Source organism: Mizuhopecten yessoensis, unplaced genomic scaffold (assembly GCF_002113885.1).
Source record: "Mizuhopecten yessoensis strain PY_sf001 unplaced genomic scaffold, ASM211388v2 scaffold4495, whole genome shotgun sequence".
NCBI classification, from domain to species: Eukaryota; Metazoa; Mollusca; class Bivalvia; order Pectinida; family Pectinidae; genus Mizuhopecten; species Mizuhopecten yessoensis.
The window spans coordinates 126528-142537 of NW_018405575.1; the positions used below are offsets into that span (position 1 = coordinate 126528).

The window sequence follows — 16010 nt, forward strand, 5'->3', positions numbered from 1 at the left end:
TTTACTGAACTGAACAGCAGGACGACTGGCAATAAACACATCATGGCGACATGGGTTGGTGCTTGTCACGGTGATCAACGGAAACATCCTATTTCTGACTCTGGTGTGGACGATCTCTCTGTGAGTGAATGAAGCCTAGAGGAAGGAATTCCTCTTGAAGATAACTCTTGTGAGATATTCAATTGTGTCAGCAGCGCACAAACACAACTTCTGTGTTTATCGTGTATGAAATGGATTGGTGAAGTATGCTCAAGAAGACGTTGTCTTAAGAATGATTCCGACGCCACACACGAGGAGATTCCTTTAGCTGAGATCGATAGACACATATATTACGTTATAATGAGAGATAGAAACTTTTCTTGCAAATCACATCCGACCAACGATGTCACACTTTTTTGCACACAGTGCAACATTCCATTGTTCAAAACATGTCGCGTCAACGGTCATTTGGGTCATCCGACGATGAAAATCTCTGACGGATCTCAGGTCTGTTCTAGAAAATTAAAATGGTACGAAGAAAAACTACATTAACAAGTCCAAGATTATAAAACAACCAGACACAAATTTCTTGAAATCCAAAATTCACCATGCGCAGAAGCACTTAATCCATCGTATTGTGAAAATATCACCAGCAGGTGTGAATCGGGAATAGACGCATGCGATGATTTCGTCAAACGCATCACAATTCTACTTCATTATGGTAGCCCCTCTGTCAGCTGGTATGTTTTATTAGTGACACATTGGATCAAGTGAACAGTTTTGCTGATGATGCAGCAAGATCTGATGATAAAGCAGAGACTGAAAACACAGGCGAAGAGGTTCAACAGGAAATACATGTCAACGGTCCAGAGAGTAACACAGCGGATACCTCAGTGGTAAATGGTCTGGAGGATAACAGAACGGCTATCCAAATGGTCAATGGTCCGGAGAGTAATATCTCAGTTCGGCTACGTGTTACAACATTTGTGCGCAATTCTGCGAGTGAAATGCCAAACAATCCAAATTCTAGTGAGGAATGTAACGTTAGGGCACACGTAGGATATTTAATGTCGGTATGGGGGAATATTAAGGAGATGTTGCAAACTATGTCACGATTTGTGTTTGGTTCTTAAGTTAATAATGATGAGAAATATTGAAAGGGAAAGCAATATTCTAAGAAATACAGTCAATAATCACTACATATTTGTACCGCTGGCGTTCGAGCAAACTAGAGAAAAAGTGTTTTCTTCTCCACATATTTCCACGCTTTATCATTTTCTTCTTTATTCTTTCTATGCCTTCCCTTCACTCATACCTTGAGCGACGAAGGGACAGGACGTCCCGCTAGTGTGCTACATGTACACTAGCTAGGTTTACAGAGCCATGGCGACCGTTTCTTTATAAAGAACTGACATGATTTCTACCAATATATATCGACACCCGGCATCACATGATGAGTGAATGATATCTATAATTATTATTACTAGAATTATTATTAAATATATATTTTACAGAAATTATTCAGATATGAACGTAACCGTAACGTTTGGAAATGTAGTCTGTAGATCTAGGTACATGACAGGGTCAGTATTTTATAATTATAAGTTCTCATACGAACCATATCTATATGAAGGGATACATTTTTACCAATTCTATACAGTTTAATAATGCTCTCTTTATATTTTTGGTTCGTCTATCGTCAATAATGTAAATAATGTAAATGTGTAAACGTTAGGTGCATTCTTTTCCTAATGTTGTCAATTGTATTAGTCGTATTGTCAAAACCTGTTTATATATATATTAGGGTTTTTCTTCCCACGGGGAGAATAAACTTATCAAATGTACCAGATGTGTTGGCGTCTTCTTACTAAAGCAAAGAACCTGAAAATTAAACATGGTTCTTATGGAATTCCTGTATCAGATAAGATTATCACCAATGTTTAGTTGTATCAATAATCTATACAAAAAGAAACCGAAGAGAAAAAATACGAGTGGAATATATCACGATTCTCCACAATAAAAACTTGTAGGCGATGACTGTTGGTAATACGAGGAAACGCTTGTGTGCGATTTGTTAGCGACGAATTGTAAAATGGAGTATTTTTGATTTCAGTATTGGTAGGGAAATGTTTGAAACTCGACCATGGAAGCACGTGTGACTCTGTATGACGAGTGTAGATTTTGAAGTACATGTGTAACAGAGAAGGTAACTACTTGCAGCTGTTATAAAATCATTTGTTGTTACAATTGTTTCCAACAAAGTATTAATTTAATCATTGAAATAATTTGTCATAAATCAAGCAACAAAATATCCTCACTGAATAAATAGTATAACACGTTCACGAAGGGTAAGTCGTGTTTCCTAAATCACAGATTTATTAACGCGTATCACCATTGTTTGCGCCGAAAATAGCGTTGCAATGCCATCTCAATGAATCTGTAAACCGACAAATAATGGTGAACGCGGATATTGTCCAATTAATCTCGTTCAACGCTCAGGCGAGCTCGAGGCTAGGTAGAGGCTAAGTGTGACGTGCCCTAACGCTCCACCTATAAATACCGAACGATCTCTATGGACGACATGTCGGGTGATTTAGATAGTCGATCCAAAACACACACATTTGTATGCTAACAGGACTGTTATATACTGGTACATTATATTGTTGAAATATTACGCCAACGCAATGACGCTGTTAAATATTCAACAATGTTTTGTCAGTGGCAGCTACATTTGTAAATGCTCTACAGCTTGACGTTATGACAATCCCGCATGGAAAATGCCAAACGCCATTTCACTTTAAACTTGAGATAGCTGTGACCTAAACGCATACGTTTTGGTGAAAATTGTTATCAGTTTTCAGTCGCAACGGGATAACAGAAATAAAAATTACTGTTTATAATCAGTTTCTGGTGAAATACACGAGTTGTATTCAAACCCTAGAATTGAAATTTCTCATGGACAGGATATCGTTTAATAATTTTCAAGACCCAAAAACATTGGTCTATTTTTATCCTACCCCCACCACCCACCCCGATATATATATAGATATAATTATAGCCAGTTTATTTCGTTTTCCTTTCATTTACAAAACTGTCGCCTGTTTCACCTGTTATCCATCAGTACTTTTGGACAAGAGATAAAGAATAAGCCTCCTCGTGCAGGGATGCCAAAGAAATAAAAAATAAATCGGTGGAGATTATCTTAGCTTAGGCTTAAAAATAAGACTAAGATTGATATTTCTTCATCATATCGTGTTTGTACAGTGAGATTATATAAGTATGCATTTACATTTTAAGCATTTATAACACATTAGTTAAGGTTTAAACAATGAACATGTATTTACCATAACATTATGATTGTAGATATAATAACATTTTAATATTATTCATACCTTGTCACATCCTCGATATCCAGGGGTTACGCTCACTTTCGCTCGCTACACACCTGGACTATGTCATAGCAAAACCGAAGCATCAGCATAGTGATTGGTCCGAACTATTTTTACCTGACACCAAAAAAATAGCTAGCCACGTGCCTTCAATTTTGCTATGAAATGTTGTAAGGGTGCAGAGAGCGAAAGTGTTCGAAACCTCTGGATATCGAGTATGACCTCGTCATAGGATAAAATAAGTTTTATTATAATTTTTGACATAACATATTGCAATGACTTGTCAATGTATTGTTGCAAGTTTAACCTGACCTTTATGTATTGACATATAGTACCAAATCATTCATATCAGTTAAACGCTATTGTACGTATTCATATGCAACGGAAATATGCATCTATTGAATTTGTATTTGTCTTGAATTTTAATCTCTCTGGCAATTTATCTCATTATTGTTTGCTGATGAATAATTTCAACATAAAATTATAATAGAAAAAAAATCGAGTTCCTTGTTTATTTAATTGCTTTTTATTTTGGATTTATTTTGTTACAGTGCGTGGTTTTATAATTTGGGTGTGTGTTTTAAGTTTTAATGGGTGGTTTATAATTTGGGTGTTTTAAGTTTCACTCCTTGATTGTATATTTTAAGATTTAAGTAATACGATGTTAAATGATGTTTTTGATTCACACTGTTGTTTTAAAGAAGTATAATTCATTTTGAACATCAATGTTCTAACCACAAACCAAAAAATTAAAATAAATAATGTACTGGTCGGTCCACGTGAATCATATTATGACATTTCTAAGACAGGTGTTCTTACAAGATTATATCTTATTAAGATTATTGATTTTTAAGTTTGTGTGTGTTTTTTTTTGTTTTTTTTTCATTGTTTTAATAATATTTTGAACACCCATACACCCCAGGGTTCCGAGCTGATGCTGTATGAATTTAATCTAAATACGGTTAAATAGAGGTTCCCAACTAGTAACTGTTGGTTATCAAGTTTATCTAACTCGGGTTGGTGAATTTACCGAGTGTGTTTTACGATTTGAAAATTAACTAACGACAGTTAGATAAACATGATAACCTACCATCATGGGTTTTGGGTCCTTTTAATAATATTTATATCTGGTTAGCCATAAGCTTCACTCGAAAATACACTATTTCGGCTTCCGTTGGGGGAATCGATACCTAATAGGTTTAGTCAATGAATCGGGAGTGAGGAAACCTATAGTGGTCGTGGGGGGAATGAATAGAACAACAACAATAATAACAAAGGTATATGACTATAAATAACGGATTGACGTCCGTCACAATATAGAGTCTCATCCAGTATGTTGTTAAGTTGATATTTGGTTTGTCCGTGGATAGATTGTGATCTACTGAGATGCAGGAAGTAAACATTTTAAATACTTAATAATACAGACATGCTTTTATTATGTTATTATGTGCTCCTTTGTACAACTTCTGTGATTGGTTAATGGTAGCACATTTGGCCCCAAAACAGCCATAAATACAGCTGGGTATTTTTCATGGGACTTTTTAAAAGCTTTCCCAAAGCCCCATTTGTTCAATACGCCATTGCTGTTCGAGTTGCATCCATTAACATAAACCAGACTCGAAGTTTATTAAAATTATAATGTGTGAAATAAATAAGTTTAAACTACAATAGACTAGACCAATTTCACAACACTGACATGTCCTATCGTTTGACATATCGACCATATCAATACGATAAAGCTCACACTGAAAAGGTATTTCAATGTCTCAAATGACTTCTTTGATGTCCCTTAAGCAGAATACAAGTCATTCCCATGAATACAAAAGAAAGTTCACGATTCTAAAGTGGCTTAAAATTAGTCTCCGCTGTCATACAGTCTGTTCTTTTCTCGAACCTGCAGATCACAATAAATTAAAACAAGAAAATGGGATAAAGATGTAAAGTACATTATTAAGGTAATAACTACACGGGTGCCAGTTTTAACCAATGGAATATTGTTATACATAAAGCCTTTCATATGTGAAGCTATTTGAACTAGGTTCAATACTGAAGACAACACAAACTTTACCACCTCATTAAGGAAAACATAATTAATTATACTAAATATATGGCACCGTACGTAAAAATTATAGCATGACTTGTATTTTATGACATGAAATCGGTAGATGTTACCAGCCACGTTTCTTCCTCTATATTTCGAAGTGGTTCTTAAGAATTATCTCCAATATAAGATAATGGAATCAAAATTGAAAAAAAATACCCTCATGTGGATTCAAGCAAAGAACTTTAGACTCGTGGTATCAGAATCCCACAGCATTTACAATCAGATCAATAATACGACATAAGGCGCCTTAATAAAACGTTTCCTTGTTTTTACACATTATGCCTGTTCAGGTGAAGTCAGGAGGAATTAAGTAAACATCAGGCATTTTGACGGACCATATCTATGTACACATAACTGTTTTGGTACACACGCACTGCCTTACCTTACACTATTAATACACGAACACATTATTGTTTTGGTACACACACATTGCCTGACCTGGCACTATTAGTACACAGCCATTAGACACACGACACATAAAACAAGAATTACGTACACTAAAAGACGCTAACGCACCCAAGTCGTACTACATTTCTGACCTTTAACGTTAACCGCATACCGTTAAACGTATATAGTTAAAGATACTTGTACCTCCGGCAAAATATGTTATAATGAATTTGAAACGTTCTTATCGGCCTGAGAATTTTTTTAAAACATATTTTTGAAAAAGTAAGCCTCACGAAAGATTATGAACATACTGAAGATGAAATAAAATAAATTAAAAAATGAGTAAATAAAAATGACACCAGTATTCTGAGAGTAAACATCAAAGAAAGGAACTGACCCATGATTTTATTATTCGATCACAATACGGTCATTAGAACCAACTAAGCTGCCTTATTAGATGTAGTACGCCCATTTTCAGGACAGCATTTCCTGTTGTGGTACTGGGGTAATTATCAGTTAGAGGTTGTAATATGTTATAATATAGTGAGGAATAATAGCAGATATAGTAATAACATGGTCCTATAATAAGGTTTTCATCACACTTTTAAAGACAACTTTTATAGTTGAAAAAAACCCCGATTCAATTAAACAATTTACCAAATTTATGTATAATATAATTCTTAATTCACTAAAATAGTGACTACAAAAATCAAAAATTTAGTCTTACGTGGTCATTTTTAAAGCAAACAGAAATGATTTACATAATCTTTCACTTCATTATCAAATCAAATCAATACACATTAGTTTTCCACATACGCTTTTATTAACTGTGCTGTATTGCTATAATCAGAGACAAAATTGTGATAGAGCAAAATAGTCTTTTGTAATACAATCACCTTTAATAATGTATACACATTTAAACAACATACAATCACATATCACAGGTGTGTATTAATCATATTGTACATTATAATTGTTTTTACCGTAATCATTGCACTGAGAAACGCCCGACCTCGAAGTTGAAGGTATCCCGTCCCACGTGGCCTCATATATCTACATATTTCACGCGCGTGTGCTCACTGGAATGTATCAATATAACCAAAGCTCTTTTATGTACTTTTGAAATTGCTTATGAACACTGCAGCACGTCTCGCAAATGTAACTGTGCGATGTTAAAAAAGCGTCTCCTCGCCGGTTTCAAATGCCATATTATCACTATTCCTTTTGGACAGAATTTGTCCGAGGATTACAGAATGCCTCTCCATCCACGGTTTAAAATCATAACACTAATCATTGCATCTTCACTCACTGTGGGTTACGAGTAGGTAGACTGGATCATACCCGATCGTTACCCTTGGCTAGCGAAGACGTATTACATATGGAGTGTTTCCAAGAATAAAGTAATGCCTCACCGTCCACGGTTTCAAATACCATCAATATTCCATGTGGACAGATATGTCCATAGTTTATGAAATGCCCTTCCGTCCACGGTTTAAAATAATATCACTATTCCTTATGTACAGAGTGTGTTCGTGGTATAAGAAATTCCTTTCCGTCCACGGTTTAAAATACAATCACTATTCCTTTTGGACAGAGTGTGTACGTGGTTGAAGAAATGCCTATCTGTCCACGGTTTAAAACACCGTCACTATTCTTCGTGGATAGGGTGTCCAAGGTCTAAGAAATGCTTTTCTTTCAAGGGTTTAAAATCCATCACTATTCCTTGCGGACAGAGTCTGTCCGTGGTTTAAGAAATGCCTATCCGTCCACAGTTTAAAATATCATCACTATCCCTTGTAGCCAGACATCACATCCGTGTCTAAAGACTCAGTTATGAGGCTCGCAAATCGTTCAAGGTTTCTCATGTATTCCAGTGGCGTTTCTTTAAGTTGGATCTCGACATGTGCATCCATCTTTCCGAACATTTCAACGATGACTCTGTGACTACCGTAGAGAAGGAGGGAAGTGATATCCCTGTACAATATGTTACACTGAGCCAAACCGGAGTCACATTTACCGACAACTGTCGCACAATATGACGGACTCAAAAGTTCTGAACAGGATTCTTCTTGCATTTTCATAAACGTGTCTCGAGTTGTTGAATAGTCTTTTATTTGTTTCTGCAACCGTTCTTGATAACCTTCCATCTGATCACAACTCTCACGTGACCGTGTGGTGACACCAACCACATTGTGATGTAGATGACCTGTTTTACATACCTTACATATCAGTACATTGCACGTGTAGCAGAACTGGTCGATAACATGTTCCGAATGTACATTACATGTGTCATGGCGGCTCCTGATAATGAAATCATACAGAGTTCGGTCAATGTCGTCAGGGCGCACAGCCTCGTGCTTGTCAGTTGGGCAACTATCGGAGCATCGTCGTTGTTTGCAGGATCCACAAATCCAATTCCGGCATCTCATACAAATAAACAATACGGTCTTTCTCTTATTCGTGCAATTTGAGGATTCGCATGCTTGTGGTCTGTCTACATTTAAAATAAAGATGGCAGAATTTAAACTATTATGTCTAATCTTCGGACTTTTGTTTGAACCTGCCGTCCGTGAAGACGTTCTGGACTGATCAAATCCACGGCCTGAGCACTTCTGAATTTCCTTAAGATCTTCATCCATTGAGTAACATTTCCTTAGCTCTGTGCCTATACGATCCTCAAGAAGCAGAAATGTATTTACGACAACTGCATCCGAACCAAATGTCAAAAGATGTGTTATCGATTGAACAAGATTGTCACAACTAGCAATAGCACTATCACAATATTCAGACATTTTAAGACAGTGACCGAAGTTTATTAACTTCACGTGTTCAAGGTTTTTATAAAGTTCGTAATTTGTACTGTGTTCTCCTTGTTTTTCTTGTAGTGATGAGACCGTCCGTAACAAACTTTCGCGGGTCTCGCGTGATTGTTCTTTGACGTATACCAGTTTGTGGTGAAGATGACTGTTTGATTTGCACAATTTGCAAACTAGCATCCTACACTTTTGGCAATACCATTCTACGTCATGTGTATTGTGCTTACAACATCGATTGTTACGGCTTCTTTTCACAACATCAAACAGTCCTTTGTCGATTTCGGTTTGTATGAAAGCTGTGTGCGCTGTATCCCCCTCATTCTCAGCGAGAAGACATCTTTGTAACCTACAGGTATCACACAGCCATTGTCGACATGTCAAACACAGGAAAGGAGCACAGTCCGTGTTACAGCTTAATGCTTCACACTCTTGAGCCACGTGTTTCGTCATGTCCATTAGCTGATGTAGAATGGGTATGGCTTTGGTTAGATTGTTTGCGTCACGTTTATGAGGCCAATACCTTGCTCTACATATTGGACATGGGGCGCAATTTTTGTCCGTGGTTTTGAAATGTCTGTCGATACATTCAAAACAAAACACGTGCCCACAGGGTAGTTGTCTAGGATCTGTGAAACCTTGTAAACATATTCCACATCTTAGAATTTCCTCCACCTCTGTCAATGGTTCTTGGGAGGCCATTATTGAAACTGTTAAATATATTGAAATACAATATTTTATCAGATGTTTATAAACTACAACATAAACGTCCAATAAAAGAAGTGGTCATGTAGCAAATACATTTTTACTTGACTGGCACCGGTGCCAGAAAATGACATTCAAACGGGTGGAATGTGTTATTTTGCTTTTTTTTAGTGAACACCTCGTTGTTACCAATTTTAAGCTTAACCCCTTTTCTGTGGCTCATTTTTCGACTGTAATTACGATTTTTGGAATTTTTGCATGCTGAACATTTTAGACATAGATTTTCAACTATTTCCAAGTATTGGCTTTGTCTCTCAGCAACACCCGTCTCTTATTAGGTCCCTTCTTTCTGCCCCCATTAATTGGGGTGGATAAACCTCAATTTCCCCTATTGTGCCCGCCCCTCTGCCCCCTAAAAGTAACCATCTATTTATACAAAATTTAGTCCCTTTGTCAAAGGATACTCTACACAAAATTTGGTTAAAATCTATCCAATAAACTGATGGAAAAGGATTTTAAACATTTATTATTATATTTCCCCTACTTGGCCTTCCCGTTTACTCCCAGGGGGACTACATTTTGTTTTGAAATTGAGTTCCCTTGCAAAATGATGCCCTGGACCACATTTGGTTAAAATCACTCCAATCATAAAAATTGAAGATTTAAATCTAAAATTGCCCTTTTGGGCCACGCCTCTCTGCACCTAAAGAGGCCACACTCTCCGTTCATTCAAAATAAGTGCCCTCTGCCCAAAGATGCTTCAGGCCAATTGATAAAATCGTTCCAATAGTATAACAAAGAAGGATTTTGAACATTTTAACATTTCGAATTCCGCTATTGGGCCCCGCCATTCAGTTCCCAGAGGCACCGCACCCTCATTTAATACAAAGTTTAGTCCCCAATTTGGATAAAATCCCTCCAATGGAACTAAAGGAGAATTTTTTTTAAGATTTTAACCTCCAATTCCCCCTTTTGGCCACTTCCCACAGCACCCAGAGGGGCCACACCCTTTGTTTATACAAAATGGAGTCCTCTTAGCCCCAGGATGATCCAGGCCACATTTGGTTAAAATCCATCCAATGGTACAGAAGAAAAAGTATTTTTAAAAAAAATAACCTCAAATCCCCTATTCGGCTCCGCCCCCAGCACCCAGAGGAGCCACACCCTTCATTTATACAAAATTGAGTTCTCTTTGCCCAAGGATAATCCAGGCTTAATTTGATCAAAATCAATAAATCTGTTGACGGACAGACGACGGACGCTGCGGTACGGCATTAAACCTCAATTTCCCCTTTTATGATTCATCTCCTGTCAACTTAAGAGACAGATCACGTGGGACCACCTGGGGGCCTGCAACTTTTTTCATTTTGATTTAAATGTAGATAATTAAATACGAATTCTTAAGTTCAATATCACTTAAAGTTTTAGCTCACCTGGTCCGAAGAATAAACAAACAAACGAAATAGTTAATGTTTCAGAATTAAATGTTACAGAAGGATATTAGTACAAAAGTGTATTGCCCCGAGAGCTGCAGTATTATTATTAGCTCACAAGATCACGAACATATACCTCTTGAACTTCTATTGTAGAAGACAATAACATTCCAACTGGTTGAATAGCATTTACGTCCTTCTTCATATACTAACGTGTGCATATATACACACGTAACGACCTGAAAGTACCCATTTTGCAGATAAAAGAATTCAAGACCTATTTTAAACCATGATTTCATTGAGTAAAAATGTACTTGTTGGGAATGTGTGAATTATAGACTTATTCAGAGTTTGCTGTGTAGATAATGGAACGCCATATATTTTCTTCCCTATTAGAACAATAAATAGTTTGTACAAATTTTCACCCAGAGTCAACAATACTTAGCACTTAGTGATTAGCTGTACCAGGAAATATATTAATTTAACAATATCAAAAAAAACATTAGGGACGTAAGAACTACAAATTAGAAATAATGTATACCAGTTTATAAAATAATGTATTATATTTACTGTTTCATATGTGAACTAAAAGACTCAAAAGCTAGTTTTTTTATAACTTAAACATTTGACTCTGTGCTTTCAACTGTGTGAAACGCAGACATTGATTTTAGAGATTATTTATGCTTAAAATAGATCCTCCTACAATTACATTTACAATGTTAGCTTTAGTCATGATATACTACACTTATAACAATACTTACCTTCGTTAATTATTTCTGTATTTGTGAAAACATCACCATTAGCCAAAGTCCTCGTTCAACAATACTCTTGACAAAAGAATGTTATATGAATATGTAACTAGTCCGAGGTGCGAACTGCCTTTGCTGTGTTAGGGGCGTTTTTTTACATTCAATGTTTGTGTCAAGTTATGCTCCGTCATTACGTCATTATATTCAAATTGCGTGTATATATTTATAAAACATTCCATTCATAAAAGATCACCGTACCACTGACAACAAATGTAACCTTATATCAAGAAAACCCATACCTTGTTGGCCTTTTATGAGAAATTATAAGGATGAAATAAACAAACAAAATAGAAGTTATTTATTTATAACATTATCAAATGTTTAGGCACTTTTTTCTACTTTTATTGCCAAACACTTCAGACAAAGATTTTCATTGTTTTTAACCTGTCATTCCACTGATGAGTCCAGAGTGGTCAAAATGGTCATATGCTGCTCTAACCATGTTAACTGTGATCAGATATGATCTTAGATAAAGAGAAATTTTTCAATCTGTCGTCCTAAACACACGTTCACTCGGTTAATATTGAGTCAACAGTGCCTCGTGTTGTATGCTTATATATATTTCATCGTATTACATGGTCATATGTCCCATGTTACTTTCCCTTAACTTTTAATAGCGAAACGCGGAAGAATACCATCACGAAAGAGTTCAGCTCTGCGCGTTGCTGTGGTCATCGACTTAGACGCAGTTACAGGAACATACATCTATATTTCTTCAAAGTTTACCCTTGTTACCAATGTGAAAATAGAAACATTAAAACTAAACATTTTCTTCAGATTGGTAAGTATGGATTACACAACCAATAAGAGTTTCTATGTGACTTTTCGATGAATATTACGGTATGTAAACTGTCACCTTCATCAGACATATGGCTAATGAAGGTGGCAGTGTACATACCGTACTAGTCATCGAAACATCACATACAAACTTACTGGTTGTGTAAAAAGATCGTGTCATAAGAAGCAATAAAGTTTTGAATACAGAGAGTAACACTAAAATTTAAAGTATCTAAATGAATCTAGAAATGTTTAACAGCAAATTAAGAAAATGTATTACTCATCTAACTAAATCCGTAACTTGATCAGTTGATTTTGTCGACCTTTCTGAAACATAGTACTAAACTGTTAGATACGCAGTATGTGTTTTTGTTGTTGTTGTTTGGTAAACCAGGCAATGTTGGAATAGACAATAACGTAGCATGATTTACAAGTCAAGCGTCATAAGATAAGAAATGAAGACGCGGACAATTTTTTTTTGTATTATCAAAGCTTTTATTAGTGAAACACAACATTAACAGTGATGTAAACAATATCATAGGTTTGCATTATTTATCTAGTTTACATTCTTAATTTTATTCGCCACACAAAATCATGTTATTAGCAAGGTAAAGTAAGATCACAGACACGACATGTTTTCCGTAAATGATATTCTAATACCTACCGTCATTTACCATATGTTTTCGATTATTGGTGACCTTCATATGTATATGGATTTGTCTTCTGGTGCAGACTATGCTTGCCGTTCAAAAGCATTTGGTTTATGAGAGAAGTCATGCCATTTTTTCTTTACATGCATCCTAATTAGGCAGTTTTACAATTTGAATGTAAAGGTGTGGAATCTATTTTCTCATACGTGATATATTTTCATCCACAAAATAGCATAAATCAACATTTTGGATAATAATTTTATAACACAAAAAATCGGAACATTTTACAACACAGACAAACTGTTAAAACAATTGTTAAAAGTTAAATTGCAGTAAAAGTTAAATGATTTCATCACAGTACATGGAAAAACCCTAATTAACAAAAAAGTATATATTTATTATTTTCAGATGCCTTTTTACGGTAAAGAAAAGCTATCAATAATAACTTATTTCGATTTATTTTGTCGTCCGAAGTAACTGTCATTCCAAGATGATTGGTCACTTTTACTTTGTCGTTTGTAGTATCTTTCATCCCAAGATGCTTGGTCTCTTAACTTTGTTTGACCTTGAGTGACTGGCTGATGTCCACAAATGGACCCAATAACGAACTCTGTTATTGGTTTCGTGTCAGATGAAGGTTTGAACTGAAACATAGGTTTCATGGCTGGATCAAGTAAGTGTGGAGGAAGAGTAACGATATCTCCGTACCTTTTGTCGAAGCCTGACATTGATCGGACCAGCTGAACAGTGCTGCCGTAATTCAATGATGCCAGAATATCATTTATAAAACTTTTTCCAACAGCCTCTTCGTCTTCCAACTGCTTGATGATGATAAACGAGTCTCTCTTTTGAGCCGTGAAAAGCTGTTTCAACTCTTCATCTACAGCTCTTGCTTTTTGACGAATAGAGTCTGCGAGAAGTCCCGAAAAATTGTACAACGTTTTACGAGATGACTCTAACTGAGACACAAGTTCCGTTTGGAATCTGCTGTAGTCGGCTATCCTATCCCTTATCTGGGCTACTACTGGACTTTGGGCAGCGATATATTGTTGTAAATGTTTCCGTACGTACCTCGCAGCTGTCGGAATCGTTTCGGTATCATGTGAGGCGTGATATTCACATTTGGCGCAGTATGTCACATTGCAGGTCTTGCAGTAGAAAGTGACGAGTTTGTCATGATGTGTTTGACATACTTGACTTCTATCAGATGAATCCAATACCTTTTTGATGCCCGCATGTTTCGTTTTGTCAATGGGTAGTATTGTGTGTGGAACCATGATACTTTTATGCATCTCTGTGCAGTCTACGCACATGCGTTTGTTGCAATCAATACAAAGTGTAACTGCTCGTTGTTGTCGATGTAGACTACATCGCTCATTTTACTGTTCGTTTTTTTTGACAAATATGAATGAGGTTGTTGATAACAGTGTTTTTAGGAAGGTTTCCTACATCATTCTCATGAGGCAGAACGAATTTCTGTTTACAACTTGGGATTGGGCAGCTCCGACAGTTCTGTCCGTCTGGTATGAGCACCTGTTTCAAACAGTTGCAGCAAAAGCTATGTCCACATGGTAAAATTTTAGGATTATTGTAGCGAGTTCGACAATTTGGACAAGTGACTAGCTTTTCAATTTTTTCCATCATGGAGTGGAGTTGATCGTCTCGTTGCATTTTGTTCTTATGAGTTGTCTGTGAAATGATAAAATAAATTTTGAAAGCAGAATTCTCACACACACAAAAATAAATTCGCCACATACACAGGCTATGTTGACAGTTTATATAAATATAGCATCACACTTAAAAATTGCTAATACACTTGTTTTAGATATCTGTTATAAACAGAAGTATTGAAATTATTATTTTAAGCAGAATCTATTAGCACACAAACTACTTACCTATTTCAGATATTCTAAAAGTTATCACACGACTTTGATAAGTTTAAATACCAAGTATATATTTAGATTATGCTTACTTAGTCCCGAGGTGCATGTAATAAAAAAGCAAGGCCATAGTTCATACGTTTTGATTGGATTGCTCTGAAATGTGTTTTTTAAGATTTAACAAGAGGTCCAATGGGCCGGAATCGCTCACCTGGTATTAATCTCACACTTGTAATCTAAAAAGTGGACTAAAATACAACTACATGCTGAATATCAATGTTTGATTCATAAGAACCTATTAAAGGTTTTAAATACATGACGCCCGTGACCTTGAATGTCGATCAAGGACATTAGGGTTGAACAGTCTTCCAACCAAGCATGCTTCTAGCAAAATACCATTACCCTGGACTTTTTGGTTATACAGAACCAATCATTTAAAGATGAAATATCATTAACCTTGGTCTTTTGCTTATTCAGAGGTCATTCAAAGGTTTTAAACATATTTGACCTCTGTGACCTTGAATATATATCAAGGTCATTCATTTGCACAAACTTGGTAGCCCTTCTTCCCAGCATGTTACTGGCCAAATTAAAGAACCCTGGGTCTTTCGGTTAATCATAAGAAGTTGTTTAAATGTTTTTTAACATATTTGACCCCAGTGACCTTGAGTATGATTCAAGGTCATTTATTTGAACAAAGTTAAAAGCCGTTCAAACCCGGCATGTAACTGGCAAAATATCGTCACCCTAGGCCTCTTGGTTATTCAGAAGAAGTTGTTTAAAGATTTTAACAAATTTGACCCCTGTAACCTTAAATATAAACAAGGGTCATTTATTTGAACAAAAATTGATAGCCCTTCATTTCAGCACGTTACTGGCCAACTATCATCACCCTAGGCCTCTTGGTTATTCAGAAGAAGTTGTTTAAAGGTTTTAAACATATTTTAACCCTGTGACCTTGACTATGATTCAAGATCATTTATTTGAACAAACTTTGAAGCCCTTCATCCCAGCAAGTTACTGGCCAAATTTTAGTACGCTAGGCCTCTTGGTTATTCAAAAGAGGTTGTTTACAGATTTTAAC

At 36.0% G+C, this 16010-nt stretch overlaps 1 protein-coding gene across 1 annotated transcript; it reads right to left on the minus strand.

Moving 5' to 3' along the window:
- Positions 1–13463: 13463 nt before the first annotated feature.
- On the minus strand, positions 13464–14377 carry LOC110449105. Its single transcript, XM_021495735.1, has one exon. The coding sequence runs from the start codon at positions 14357–14359 to the stop codon at positions 13493–13495; it is 867 nt and encodes a 288-aa protein (XP_021351410.1). The 5' UTR covers positions 14360–14377; the 3' UTR covers positions 13464–13492.
- Positions 14378–16010: the final 1633 nt, after the last annotated feature.